General features: G+C 36.1%; 1 protein-coding gene and 1 pseudogene across 2 annotated transcripts; both read left to right on the plus strand.

Annotated features, from left to right (window-relative positions):
* The first annotated feature begins 1879 nt into the window (after positions 1-1879).
* Positions 1880-3065, plus strand: LOC308414841 (BCL2/adenovirus E1B 19 kDa protein-interacting protein 3-like; annotated as a pseudogene). The gene is made up of 2 exons: positions 1880-1906; positions 2055-3065. The product of its transcript is annotated as a BCL2/adenovirus E1B 19 kDa protein-interacting protein 3-like (transcript).
* On the plus strand, positions 2942-13445 carry SCML1 (Scm polycomb group protein like 1; the record flags this gene model as incomplete). Its single annotated transcript, XM_080910051.1, has 6 exons — positions 2942-2977; positions 5053-5127; positions 8222-8326; positions 9487-10279; positions 11529-11668; positions 13311-13445. The coding sequence occupies 6 exons, from the start codon at positions 2942-2944 to the stop codon at positions 13443-13445; spliced, it is 1284 nt and encodes a 427-aa protein (XP_080766177.1).
* Positions 13446-14225: the final 780 nt, after the last annotated feature.

Below are 14225 nucleotides of genomic sequence, written 5' to 3' on the forward strand. Positions count from 1 at the left end.
CTGCTGTGATTTGGCTATTGTGTCTTTATGAATCATTAATGTAAAGGGTTGTTTTGAGCCATGTTTGTTAATTGTTGTGAGATATGCCTTATGGGATATATTGATGGCAATTGACTCTCCTAGTTTGTGCTGTTTTGAGTTTTATAGCTTTGGAGTGATCCTGGTTTACTCTGTGTGCTGTTAAGCAGCCTTAGGATCAAAGTCATTTGGTACTATCTGATACTTGTTTTGCTCTGAAAAAAGACATAGGTAGAATCAACATTTTGTTATATTGTTGAACAATTGACTGATTCCAACAGCCCTCTTTAGTTGGTCTATTTAGAAGTAGTGAAGGATTTTCAATTGTGTAAGTCCTATTTTCTAACTACCCATTGTTTCTTTCTTTCTTTCTTTCTTTTTTTTAGGAACATTTCTGGAACTACTTGTGCCAGTATAAGACTATTGTAAGAAGTATATAAGTATACTTCTACATTGTTCATTGTAAGAATGAAACTTTCGAAGTAATTTCATGGTCTATTCACATGATAGGACACTAAGAGGTTGTTAAAGTGACCATAGGTCAGAAAGACCTCCCCCGCTAAAGATTACTTTGGCCTAATTTTGAGCTGTCTTTGAGTTAAGCTATATGCTGTTTTCTATCATGTCTGGTTTCTTTCACTCATGGTTGCAGTTGAGAGGTTCATCCTTGTTTGTAACTGCAGTAAGTAGTGTATTTTCATCATGAGTTTTCCTTTGTATGGCCACATTTACAGGTTAATTACTCACAGTTCGTGTCAACATTATAGTCAGGAAACCCCAAACAGTTAAAACTAAAATGTGGTGGAATTTATATGTCAAACTAAGGTGCAATTTGAAAATTTAATTCAACATTGGTCTGCATCCGTTTTACTTAAGATTTAACTCTCCCATCTTCTTAATCTCTCTTAGAATTTTGTCCTTAGGGACTCTGGTCACTGGTTTATCCAGTAGATTATTAAAGCGATGGAACCCTGATCCTTTTATTGTGCCTCTCTCTGTTGCTCTGTCTCAGGATGGATATGATTAATTAAATTTTGCACTATGGTGTTCCTTCAGGAGCAGTTCCATCTGTGGCATAAATTTAAGACAGACTTCTGATACACACTAGCAGATCATACCATTGCAGACATACCTGGTTCTAGTTTCATATTAAATGACCCAGAGCCATAATCTAACTTTGAGAATTCTCAAGTTTTCAGTTTTCTCAAGTTTTGTGAGCATTTGTGTATAAATCTAAGAAAACACAGCTAACATTTCTCCTGGGTACTCTGAAATTGAATTGCAATCTTGTAGAGTTGATATAAAATTCAACTTTATGAGAATCTGACAGACTGGTTTTTCTTTTAAAAACTTCTGTTGTAGTCGGCCAAGCCTCTTAATCTTTGAAATTAAACACAAACGTACACACACACACACACACACACACACACACACACACACACAATTTGGCCTAGCAGCAGACTCATTTAGTCACATAAGGACATGCATAGTAGTGTCATTGAAGTAATGTAGACAACTCTTAACTTCTATCAACTGTGATGTTTTCATCATTGGAGACAATGCTTACTGTTCATCATTGAGAGACATTTTGGGGACTATTTACTGGAAAACATAAGCTACCATGCGAAGGCAAACTACTATATTTTTGTAAGGAGTATTATATAGCCAAATTGCCTGTTATTTTAGTGGAGGCTAATTCAGGTAACTATGCAATGTATTTTAAAACAGACACATGCAGAGCTACTAAGTCTGTTTACTGTTTTCTGCCTTCATAATTTATTCTTAGAATAATTATTTTGAGGAAATATAGCAGCTACTTATGGTAACTTATTAATACCTTAACTTTTTTGGGGGGAAGGGAATGGTTTTTTACCTGGATTCCTGTCAGGTGAGAGCTACTTTCCTGGATTGAATTTCTATATAGAACTGGCTAGGAAGGAAGACCTAAATTTTGTTCAGTTAACTAATATGCCCAGAGCTGAGCGGTGCAGGCTACCCTGCTACCTCTCAGTGACTGCCTTCCATGCCTGTCGAAGTTGGACTCGGGCTCCTTTTCTGAGCCACCATGTCGCAGAGCGCAGAGTGGGGTGGAGAACCTGCAGGGCTCCTGGGTGGAACTGCACCTCAGCAATGGGAATGGCAGCGCACCGGCCTCCATCTCTATCTATAATGGTGACATGGAAAAAATACTGTTAGATGCACAGCATATGAATCTGGACACAGTAGCTCCAAGAGCTCTCATTGTGACAGCCCACCTCGCTCCCAGACACCACAAGATGCCAACAGAGCTGAAATAGACACCCACAGCTTTGGCGAGAAAAACAGCACTCTGTCTGAGGAAGATTATATTGAGAGAAGAGAAGTTGAAAGTATCTTAAAGAAAAACTCAGACTGGATATGGGATTGGTCAAGTCGGCCAGAAAATATTCCCCCCAAGGAGTTCCTTTTTAAACACCCAAAGCACAACAGCTACACTCAGCATGAAAAACACAAGCGTTATAAAGAAAGGGGGCATTTTCTCAGCAGACTTTCTGAAGGTTTTCCTTCCATCTCTGTTACTGTCTCATCTGCTGGCCATTGGATTGGGGATCTACATTGGAAGGCGTCTGACAACTTCCACCAGCACCTTTTGATGAAGATTTGGATCTGACTTCTGTTCACACAGTGAGGATTCACGTCTGAGCAGTGACAGCTGACTGAAGAGCTAGCATGATCCTTGGGTGTCTGCACTGTGTGTGTTTATTTGTTCTGTAAATGCCGTGTTCCTGACTTAGTGAGACAGAATAGACTCTTACCATGACATATAATCATACCTGTGGGATCAATTAATAAGCATGTCAGACTGATGCCTACTGTAGCATTTATTAGTAAATTTCTGTGAATATTAGATATAAATAGTATAAATAATTTTAACATAGTAGCAATGGTGTATTTAAAACTGATCTGTAGTCATAATCCAGTTAAGACACTTTACACTTCCAAAAGAATGACTAAGTGATTAAAATCATTAAAGGGTTTCCCCAAAGGAATTTTGTGGCCTTATAATCCTACTACATAGTATAAAATATAAAGGGTGTGGGTTATCTGTAAAGGCCTCTTTGTGAATTAAGTAGCAAGCAGAAGCTAAGGTTACCCACAGACCCCACCTTGCAGTCCCCCCTCTTCTTGCTTCAGGTTAAGGATTCCAGCCTTGCTGTCCACCATTACCTTGGGCGGTCAGTTTTGATGTGGGCGCCTTTATCACTCTGCTGGATTAATTCCACTGTTTGTTTTCAATTTTGAGTGCTTTTAAAAATCAGCTGTATTGTAAGCAAATCTGTCTACTTTAAATGACTGGAAATGAAAAAAAAAAGAATCTTTGTCAAATCCTTTGGAGAATACTGGATTTGCACATGCATTAATTAGTATCCAGAGCTTCTGTTAAATCAGGCGTCCTCAGTCTTTTCTATAGCATGGTTTTAAAGCCTGCCTCCTTTACATGCTGTATATATTTATTCTGTCATTTGTTTCATTGTCCCACACTTAACTCAGGTGTGCTAAAATAAAAGTAACATTTTAACAAAAAAAAAAAAACCCTAATATGCCCATTTAGCCTAATTTTGAGCAGCAAAAGCTGTCTTGGTTGTGAAGCTGGGGTCCTCATTTAGCCACCACCCAATCCAGCAGGCTAAAATCTGAGGCTTGTTCCATCTTTAGAAGACTGTCTGGTGTTGGTTGGATTTGAATTCTCAACAAGAGGCCCCTTGATCTGGGATCTGGGCCAGTAAATTTCTGTCCCAAGTGTTCCTATATAATCATAGCTAATAGTGCAGTGAAACGTGTTTATCTTTGGTAATGTTAGTATACATGATACCCTAACAGTAATTTTTCTGCTTGATAGTTTATGACTCTAAATTCCCACTGTTAATTAATTTATTGAAATAAATTAATATCTTGTCTTATTTCAACAATGTTTTAAGATATTTTAGAAATTAATTTATTAAGAATCATAAGAGCTTAAGTGTTTTATAATTTGGCCACATGGTGGCACTATTGGATTGTTTAGGATCAAAACTGGTGTACTGCTCTCATGGTTAATTTTGTTATTGTTGGTTTGTTTGTTTTGGCTTTAAAATCAATTTCAACATTGAAGACTAATGTCTCTGCCTTGAAGTACAGAAGTTTTTAAGGTCTATCGAAAAGGGGAGCTCTGGTATATCTGGATTAATGAGAGAATAGTTCTCTCTAATCCAGATATGTTTTCTCTTGTTTATTGAGTCAATGTCTTTGGCCTACCCAGGATGTCCTGGAACTTACCATCCTCTTAGCTTTTTGAGTTTTTGCTATCACAGGAATGTGTTGCTTGCATAACATATACTTTTCCACATAAGAATGGTATTAAAAATAGGCAAAGGTCCTTTGATTATACAATAGGTTTTCAAAACATCTGAAAAGTGAAATTAAAGTCCTCAGTTTTTCATTGTTATTTTATCTTTTCTTTTAATTTGCTAAATATTTCTCTTATATGGATAGGAATATCTCCTTAGGATAGTAATGATAATATGCTTTATGACTTCACCAAAGACACATTTATTTCGGAAATATAAGTAATATTATACTTTATATTATTACTTGTTATATATAACAAGTTGCCTCGTATATATCTCTGTTTTCCATTTTAAAAATAAAGGCTTAAATTCCAAATGCTTTACAGAGTTTCTCTTAACTTATACTCAAGGACATACTTCATCCTGAATCTCTTTAGACAGTGAGATCTTAGCCATTTTACATCTTCCCTTTCCTTCTGAGCAGTTTTTTATTGGAATTCTAAGCCTAAACACTTCTGATAAAGTCTTTCCTTTCTCCTTACTTGACTGGCAATTATTTCCATTCCTTGTAACTCGAATTTTTATTCCATCTTTGTTTAAATTAAGACTTTTGAAAGATTGATAAGGAATAAAAACTTAAATAGAGAAGTAGCATGAGGTAAAATCCGTAATCAGTGTGACTCCTACTGAAAGAAAGCATTAACTACTTGTTTGAAAACTATTCTAGAATATAGATCATCCACATGAAATTCAAGAAATTGTAGGACCACAAGCAATTGCAACTATCCTGAACTATTGTCAGGTATGGTACTTCTCTCCTTTTCAGTGTTTTCCTAGAAGGTTAAATTGTAAACATTTCTTATGTAAGGAGAACTTGTATAGTTAACTGATGATTTTCCATACCAGATTACTTGTGATTATTCACCACATTGCAAGTATCTTGACAATTTATACTTAGAATAGTATTTTCAAATGAAACTTTGAAATATATATAGGTGTATTTTAGAATATTAAAATAATATTGAACTAGTACTATATTTTTACATTTTTCATCTTTATTGCCTAATATTAATTTCTACATTAAAACTTCTAAAGGAAATTGGAAGATTTGGATACAGTTTTAGTATGTGCCTACTTAATTACATATTAAAGTAGCTTGCCAGTCTTTTATAAGGTCTTTATCTTATATAATTTTGAGGGAAAATTATAAAAATAAACGTGGTTAGGAACTGATAGAATTAAGTGATTATTGTAGTTTTATGAGCTTTATGTTCCAGAGACAATAGAAGTTTATAAAAAGGGTTTTTATCCTGTAAGGTTTTCAGAATAGACTAAACAGACATAGTTTGAAAAGTAAGTTAGTTTGTGTGTGTGTGTGTGAGTGCATGCATGTGAGAGAGGGGGATGTGGAATATATTTTAGGCTAACAGTAGTGAGGATAGAAGATATGCTGATAGGAAGGTGGACAAGGCTGCCTGACCTGCAATGTCCAAATATTGGCAATCCTGAAACCTTGGACAAAGTGTTCATTCAGGGACCAGTAATTATGCAAGTTGAATGAGATATGGCATTGCAATAAGCAGTGTCTAGGTCCCCAAGCTGTAACCCTGAGGGGACCTTGATAATCTTCTCACTTCACTTTGCTGAGTGTTGTTGACATGTCCTCCTTACCTATGTATTAGACAATAAGTTACAACAATATGTATTCTTACTACTTTGGAGGCAGATGCAGGATTGCTGTGATTCTGTATTTTTTTTCCTGCCACTGGGGAATGCTGCTGGGCAGGCAAAATAGAGATTTTAGACTGCATTTACCCTACACTGTTGCTGGGTGCTGGGCTGGAGGGGGGCACTGATACACTGATAAGGGCGTGGGAAAACACAGCCTAAGATGTGGTAGGTCGAAGTTGGGGGTTCCCTGACTCCTGGGCTTCCTGCAGCCACTGAAAACCTCACAGAGGAGTCAGGAAGGAAGGGTCAGGGTTCCACCAGCCTCATTAGGAGCCCTGGGTCAGGGGTTCTCAGACTCTAGGGCATCTAGACACTGCTAGAAGTCACGGAGGAGCTAAAAATAGAAGATGCCCTCCTGCTGAGGATGAGCCCAGGGCCTGGGAGGGGTGTTGTTGGGGGGGGTTATGGTGGGGTAACTTCAGTTTAACTCATCAACAATTGTCCTTAACTTGGTAGTGATTGTCTGGGAGAGCAGAGGGGCCTTCTGCTGGGAACTCAGAGGGCACAGTTCTATAGATGGAGGACTTCTCCATGTTTGTATGGAGGTTCTTGGTGACAGTGACAGTCCTTGTTTCCAAACTGTTTATTCATTGTTCATGTGGGAAATAGATACATATCACCTCTTCAGTGTGGACCAGAGATTAATCACCTTTTGCAGAAAGGAATGTCTGGGAAGAGAAGTTTATTTGGCTAAATCCTCAGGGTCTCTGGGTCTCTAGATAACTCATTAGCATAGAGAACTCTGTTGCAATCTGTGTGTTTCTATGTAGGAAGTGTGGTCACATGACAGAAGCCTGGTCGGAACCAGGTAGAGCTCCTACAGTCCCCTCTGGGTTCCAAGGCTTCTAACCCACTCAACATTACCAATTTTCCTGGCATGGTCCACTGCAAGTTCAAGGCCAGCTGCATCTATTTAGTTAAGTTTAAGGCCAGCCAGGGACACATACTGAGAGCTGGTCTAAAAAAATAAAAACAGAAACAAAGGACTCTCTTACTATTCAGTGAAAGTATTTTACTCTCTTGGATGGGATTATGATATAATTAAAACATTTCTTCCTTTCCTTTCTTCCCTCCAAGCCCTCCCATATACCACTCCTTTCTCTATTTCAAATGTAGTGCATCTTTTTTTCATGAATTGCTGCTATTGTATGTATATGTACATATATATACACACACATACGCACATACATACATACATTTATGGCCTCTTTTCATCAATTTTTATTGCATGTATATGTATATACATACAGACACATATGCACATGCAAACACACAAACACACACATTTCTAAATACAAACTATTTAGTCTGCATAATGTTACTTGTGTGCATGTGTTCAGTGCTGACTATTTGGCACTAGACAAGAAATTAGTGTGCTCTTCCCTGAGGAGGATGAGTTCTCTCACTCTCAGTATTCCTTAGTTGCCTGTGAAGGGTTGAGCTTTCACAAGTTTTCTTTCATCCACTTTGATATATCTATGGTGTCCTTTTTATTCAGCTGGTGTTTAGTTATGTTGGTGAGACTTTATGGGTGTAGCTTACAGCATTATTAGGAGACACAGTATCACAGTAAACTTCCTGGTCCTCTGGCTCTTAAAATCTTTCTTCTTCAGTTTTTTACATATTATCAATGGTGTTCCTCATTTATATGGTATATAAAAGGTATATTTGATAGCACTGTGAGATCATTTCTAGCTGCTTAATATTTAAAGTAGTGTGGAGCCCAGTATCACATACATTTTATTTGGCTTTATACTCTTCTCAGAATGGAACACTTACTGCCCATTTTTTTTTAAATCTGTGGTATGGAAGGTAGCTCTTTTCCCTAACAGATTTGCATACTTCTTTCCTAAGTTAGTACCCTCTTCAATGGGAATTGGCTGCAGTACATATGGGTGGGAGTTTGTCAGAAGCTGTGATGCACTCACCTTCTGGCACTGAAGACCCTTCCATGTTTGTCCATGAGTCAGCTAGTGCAGGTTGAGACTCAGCATCTCAGCCATCGTCTTGTGTCCCTTAAATACCAGGCCTCAAATCGAAAATGTGATGTTTCTGACTAGTGGAGAACTTCCATTGGGTCTAGCAATTAACATTGTCTTCATGTATTTTCACATGTGTTACTTTTCTTTTGAAACAGAAACTACTAATACCTTTCATTACAACAGCTTACATTTAAATCTGTTCAAAGACTGGAAAGAAAGTTTGATGACATGGATGAAAAAGTAACAAAAATTTATCATGCTCATTCCAGATCCTTCTGGAATTATCCTGTAACTGTACAAATACATTATCACAACTTTGATAAATATTTTCTGTCTGCCAGTCAGTTTAAAGTGGTAGAGAACTAGTAAATGTAAGATTAGCAAGGCTTATCAATATTTGCTGGAGGAACAGATGAGGACTACTACTTTGTTTTGAAAGAATGCTCATGTTCAGAATTAATGAATGTAGGACAATAAAGATTTTTTTTTACGTTTTATTGATTCTTTGTGAGTTTCACATCATATACCCCAGTCCCACTCCTCTCCCCATCCCTTCATAACCATACTCTGCCCTTGCAACCATCCCCTCAAAGAAAATAAAACAAACAAACAAACAAACAAAAACCAAAAGAAAGCATAGAAAACATCTTATCCTGGAAGGTGTAGTGTGTCACACAGTGTATACCTTTTTGTTCACCTTTACTTTCAAATGTTCATTGCAATGAGTCACTGGTCTGGTTTAAGGCCTCTAGCTTCTGCTACGCAATTAATATTGTATCCTTACCAGAACTCCTTTTGGTTTTTCTATTGTTGCCCTGTGTCATAGAAATCTTGTGTATTTGGATCTTCAGGACCAGCCATTTCACACATTCCAGCAGTTTATAGATGAGGTTGGTAATTGGCATGGCACAACTCAAAGCTCTGAATCTAGACTTGGGTGTTAGCTGAGTTGGTCAGTCTGTCAGCTCTCCCATACCCACACTACCAGGAGGTGAGCTTTCCAGCATAACCCCAGTTAGCTCACCCAATCTGGCAGCCAGCAGGTGGTAGGATCATTTCTCTAGTGCTCATGCCATTAGGGCTGACTCGCCTGCCCCACACCCCTGGTGGCAGGGGCAGTGCTGAGCTGTCCCCAAGTGTGTGAGCTCAGGATAGTTGGCCCAGCCACAAGGTCATGAGGGCAGAAGAGCTAGCCCTACCCCTCACCAGATGCAGCTCTCAGTAGAATGCCCACCCCAGCATAGCTTAACTGGGAAGCACAGTAGAGCTTGCTTTGGTGATGAATATTTTTGTACTTGTGCCTGTAAAGTATACAACAAATTAAATATAGGTTAGAGGAGAAACAAAATCACGTGATCAAAATAAGCTCATTTTTCTAATGTAAAATAATTTTGCACAGAAACCACAATGCCTTGATTATTCTTTTTATTTCTCTTTTGATTATTAAGCCCCTGAGATCTGCAATCAGAAAGTACAATTACCTGATGTCTAAAAAAGTTAAAGTGCTAAAAGTGAGACAAGTAATACATGATGACACCTTTAACTATCCTCAGAGTTACAGTCCAACTTCACCAGTCCTCAGGAGACAAGAAAATAACCAAGATATGGAAAACATCGAGTCCATGGATTATACCCTACCTTTCCAGTACACTGATGCTATCAACAATAGCCAGACTGTCCAGTACACCGATACAGTCGACCTCAGTCAGACTGTCCAGTACACCAATACACTCGACCTCAGTCAGACTGCCCAGTACACCGATACACTCGACCTCAGCCAGACTGTCCAGAACATTGATACAGTTGACCTCAGTCACACTGCCCAGTACACTGATACTATAGATAACGCCCACACTTTCCAGTATACCGAAACTGTCCGCAATACAGAGGGTATCCAGAACACTGAGAACAATGCTATTTTTCATTCGGAGAAAACCCAGGAAGTAGTCTTTGCCAGATCTTCACCAGAGAGGGACCATCAAGAAACTCCACCAACTCCTACATATACTACCCAAACTTACGCACAGTATTACAAATTTAAAGATGTACCTGGATCTTCTACAATGCCCTACTATAGTGACTATGAATTTCCTAATATGGACACCACTTCTGCCACTTCAATAGTAAGGAAAGAAAGTACACTTCCTCCAGGGGAGCTTATCCCCATACAGAATCCTGAAATGAGGCGATTGGCCTTACTGGAGGCTAAGCGTACACCTGTGATTGATCCTAACACTTTTGGTGAGTTTGAATGGCACCAATGATTAACATCCTCTTAGCAAATTAGTAGAAGCTTCTTGTTTCCTAATTTGATGGTTGATTCATAGTTATATGCATCACAATGACTACTACTAATTATTGAGTAGGTATCATGGGCAAGGCGATTTGCTTCTCATCAACTAAAATGTCTTTTCTCTGGTGATCTTCATAATGATACCATTGTGATATTAAAATCTATTTTATTTACTGTTCTCTGTAGTAAATACTCAGAATGATCATAAGGTGATAAGAAAGAAAGGATATACTTTGGATAATTCACACACAAGCATACACATACAAATCAAATTTCTATTAACTTTCTTTGGTTAGAATTTTTTCATAGTAAATTAGCAAATCTTCTTTATTTATAATCATGCATTAGCCATAGAAAGTCAGACATTTTGCTTAAGGTAATATTTGAATACATGGAAGTTTCTGTACAATTTAGTGAATAGCACAGCTAAACCTTGCTGAAATGTGATCACTCACGTTTCATGTGTCACTATTTCTTTATTAAATGTTTTAATTCAACCAAAACATTTATTGCTATCGAGTTAAACCTGAAAGAATAATTGCCTTAAATGCCAAAACTACTACTAATTAGACTCATCAGAAAGTATTTTTAATTCAGATTAACATTTAAACCACAAATGGTGTGAATTTAAAGAGTAAAGGTGAATCTAAAATTGACAATATTGAATGTAATGGAGAGATTTGCTTCAAAGAACTAATCTTGTTACCTGGGATAATTGTGGCTATTAAAATGTGTTGGTATAACTAAAAAATAAGCAATTATAAAGTGTAAACTTGGGGGATTTCTATTGTATTTAGTACAATAAACCTAATTTAGAGAAAGAGATATTTGAGTGATATTCAGGAAATTCATTGAAACACTTAAAGTAAGAAATAATACTAAATTAACCCAGATAGCCCTAATTTAGTTCAAGTAGCACTATTTCCTTCACTTTCTCATTGCCAAAGAAGCCTTGGATCTTTATTTAAGGTGCATTCTGAAGCTGCTCCTGCTCTTTGGGGAAGGTCCATTGGAACATTGATATGTAGCACTCTTCAGATCATCTTAATTCAGGATTTTTATAGTTGGAATCTCGAGTCTTAGATATTTAAGAGAAGGTTCCAGGAATGAAACTATTACTTTCTACGTAACATCTTTATTTTCAAGATATTGATCAGTTATTTTTTCTTTTACTTTTTTGTTTCGTTGTAACTGCAGGTTCATCACCTGAGTGTAACAGTGTTGTTGTGAGACACCTTGGTAACCCTTTAAACTGGTATGTGAATGATGTGATAACATTTCTGAACCGTTTAGATCCTCCATTGGCTGACCAACTTTACTCTACCATCAGAAAACATGTAATGTATCTTTTAAATCTAGTTTCTTTGCTGTCCTAATGCCATTGAATGACCTCTGTGAACTTTCATTTGGATACTGAGTTATATGTATGCCTGGAGAATTCTATTATCAGATTTAATTTTTGCTTGTGAAAAAGGTTATCATATTCATCATTCTATGCTTAACTGTCTGTTCTTCACATGGACATCTAAGTGGCTAATACACAAAGCAGCCTCAAGTACTCAAAAGTTGATAGTTCAGGATTACAGGTTTGAGAAGATCAACCACTTCTTTAAAAACTGAGAATTTGAGCTACTTTCATTCAGATTTGAGAATTTATTCAGATTTGAGAATTAAGAACTACTTCTGGTTCTTAGAATTTTGTCAAGAAAAGCACCAATATATGTATAACATAATAACTTAAGGGGGTAATTTATTGCTATATTCATTTAGAAGAAGAAAAATAGTAAGCCTCCCCTAGGGCCTCTCTAGTAATAGGATTAATTCTATCTGTGGACCAGGCTTAAATCCAACCAGAAAGTGGTTGGCTTCTCCCATAACATTTATGCCAAACATATCTATAGTCTCAACTATGTGGGAGGATGAGGTAGAAGGACCACTTGACTCTAGGAATTCTGGACTATGATGTGTTATGCCCATTGGGTGTCTACAGTAAGTTGGTCATCAATATAATGACCTCTTGAGAGCACGGAATCACCAGTTACCTAAGGAAGGGTGAAGTAACCAAGGTATAAAGCTTCTGGGTTTTGTATATCTATTTTGTGTACTATGATTATTGAAAGTATTTATCAGATCTAAGCATTTTCTGCTGGCATCTGTAGTGCCTTTTAAGTGTACAGTCATATGACTAGAAAATAGACATAATTGACTTCTTTCCTATTTGTATTTCTTTTTAGTTTTTTCTCTTGTTGACATGAGCTGGATTTTTATAAGTCCTATCTCCCTTCCTTTCTAATTTTTTACTATTGTAAAAGATTTCAGGTCTATTTAAACAAGACTATGAAATTAAATACAGTTTTATTTTATACTGGAACTTAAAAAGAATAAATAATATGCTTTAATAGCACAAGGTGATGGTAAGTTAAGGCAAAGAACTTTTGTAAAGATATCTTGTAGTTATGAAGTAGTATAGTGTCAACTTACTATATGTACGATTTTCAGTATAGAAACAGTATGAATAATTAGTCTTAACATCTAATTAACTTCAGACAAATAACTCACTTTCATGAAAAGACAACACTATTGAACACATGTACTATTTGCATTGGAATTTATATATTCCCAGCCAGTGTCTGACAGTTCATAACCATAAAATTCATTTCTTCCATACTTTCTTTTCACTTTTATCTTAAAAACATAGTATTTTATTCTTCATACAGTACTTAAGATTATATCAATTGTTCTAGTTAATTTAAATTAAGTTAGATTTGCTTTCTCTTAAAGTTGATATGAATATATAAGCTTCAAAATGATGAATTGCTGTGCAATGGCATTTTTGGTATTTTGTACAGGAGATACATATTCAGAAATTTTATAACCATAATGAGAAAATTTATTTTTACCTGTTCTTATATACAAAGAAACAACTGCTTATCAAATACAGCAGGGCTGTTACTCATTTTAAACTTCTTCATTCTACAGGATATTGATGGAAAAGCCCTGTTGCTGATCGATAGTGATACAATGATAAAATATATGGGGGTAAAGGTGGGAGTAGCCATAAAGTTTGAAGACTATATTAAAAAGCTTAAGGAAGGAGTAAACTGTGACCAGTAGAAAGAAGTTTGTATAACATTAAATGTTCTCATAAATTCTCCCTTAATGTACAGATGATTCGCTATGCTCATTAGTTTTTGTTTTGAAGATTCTTCTATGTTATAACTAGAATTGAAAAAATACACTATATTCAATGTCTGTTTCAAGAAACATTTGACATTAATATTAACATTGACTGGAAGTTTATTCTGTCTCTAAAATGCTTTCATTTTATAATTTATAAACATGCTTTATACAAGAAACAAAAATGGATTTAGGTTTATCTTCACACATATTTTTAAAGCAACTAAAGAGGAGGCTCAAGAAACTAATAATTCCCATAATTAAAATGGTGAAAATATTTTACAGAATAGAAATTAAAGGAGAATATATAGTTACCCTTCTTGGATAGCCTATCTATATATTGCTTGAATATATTTTTATGTTCTACCAGTTTTCAGGAAAACACTCAACTGCCATATAATTTACTTTTCTATGTTCAGATTTAGAAGAAGAAAATGAAGCTTAAAGTGTCTAATGAACTTCAGACAACTAAATATTCTTACCAGATTTTTAGATAATTTATAGTATATATAGAGTAAGATACCATTAAAGATTTAAAAGGAGAAAATGAAGCCTATAAAGTGTCTAATGAGCTTCAGGCAACTAAATATTTTTACAAGTGTTTAGATAAATTTTAGGATATATAGAATGATCATTCATTTTATCTAACAAGTATACCTAAAGAGTACCTTGGAAGAATTCTGACTAAAGTTTGAAGATGCATACTTACTATATTAG

The sequence above is a fragment of the Micromys minutus genome (genome assembly GCF_963924665.1).
Source record: "Micromys minutus genome assembly, chromosome: X".
Classification (NCBI taxonomy): Eukaryota; Metazoa; Chordata; class Mammalia; order Rodentia; family Muridae; genus Micromys; species Micromys minutus.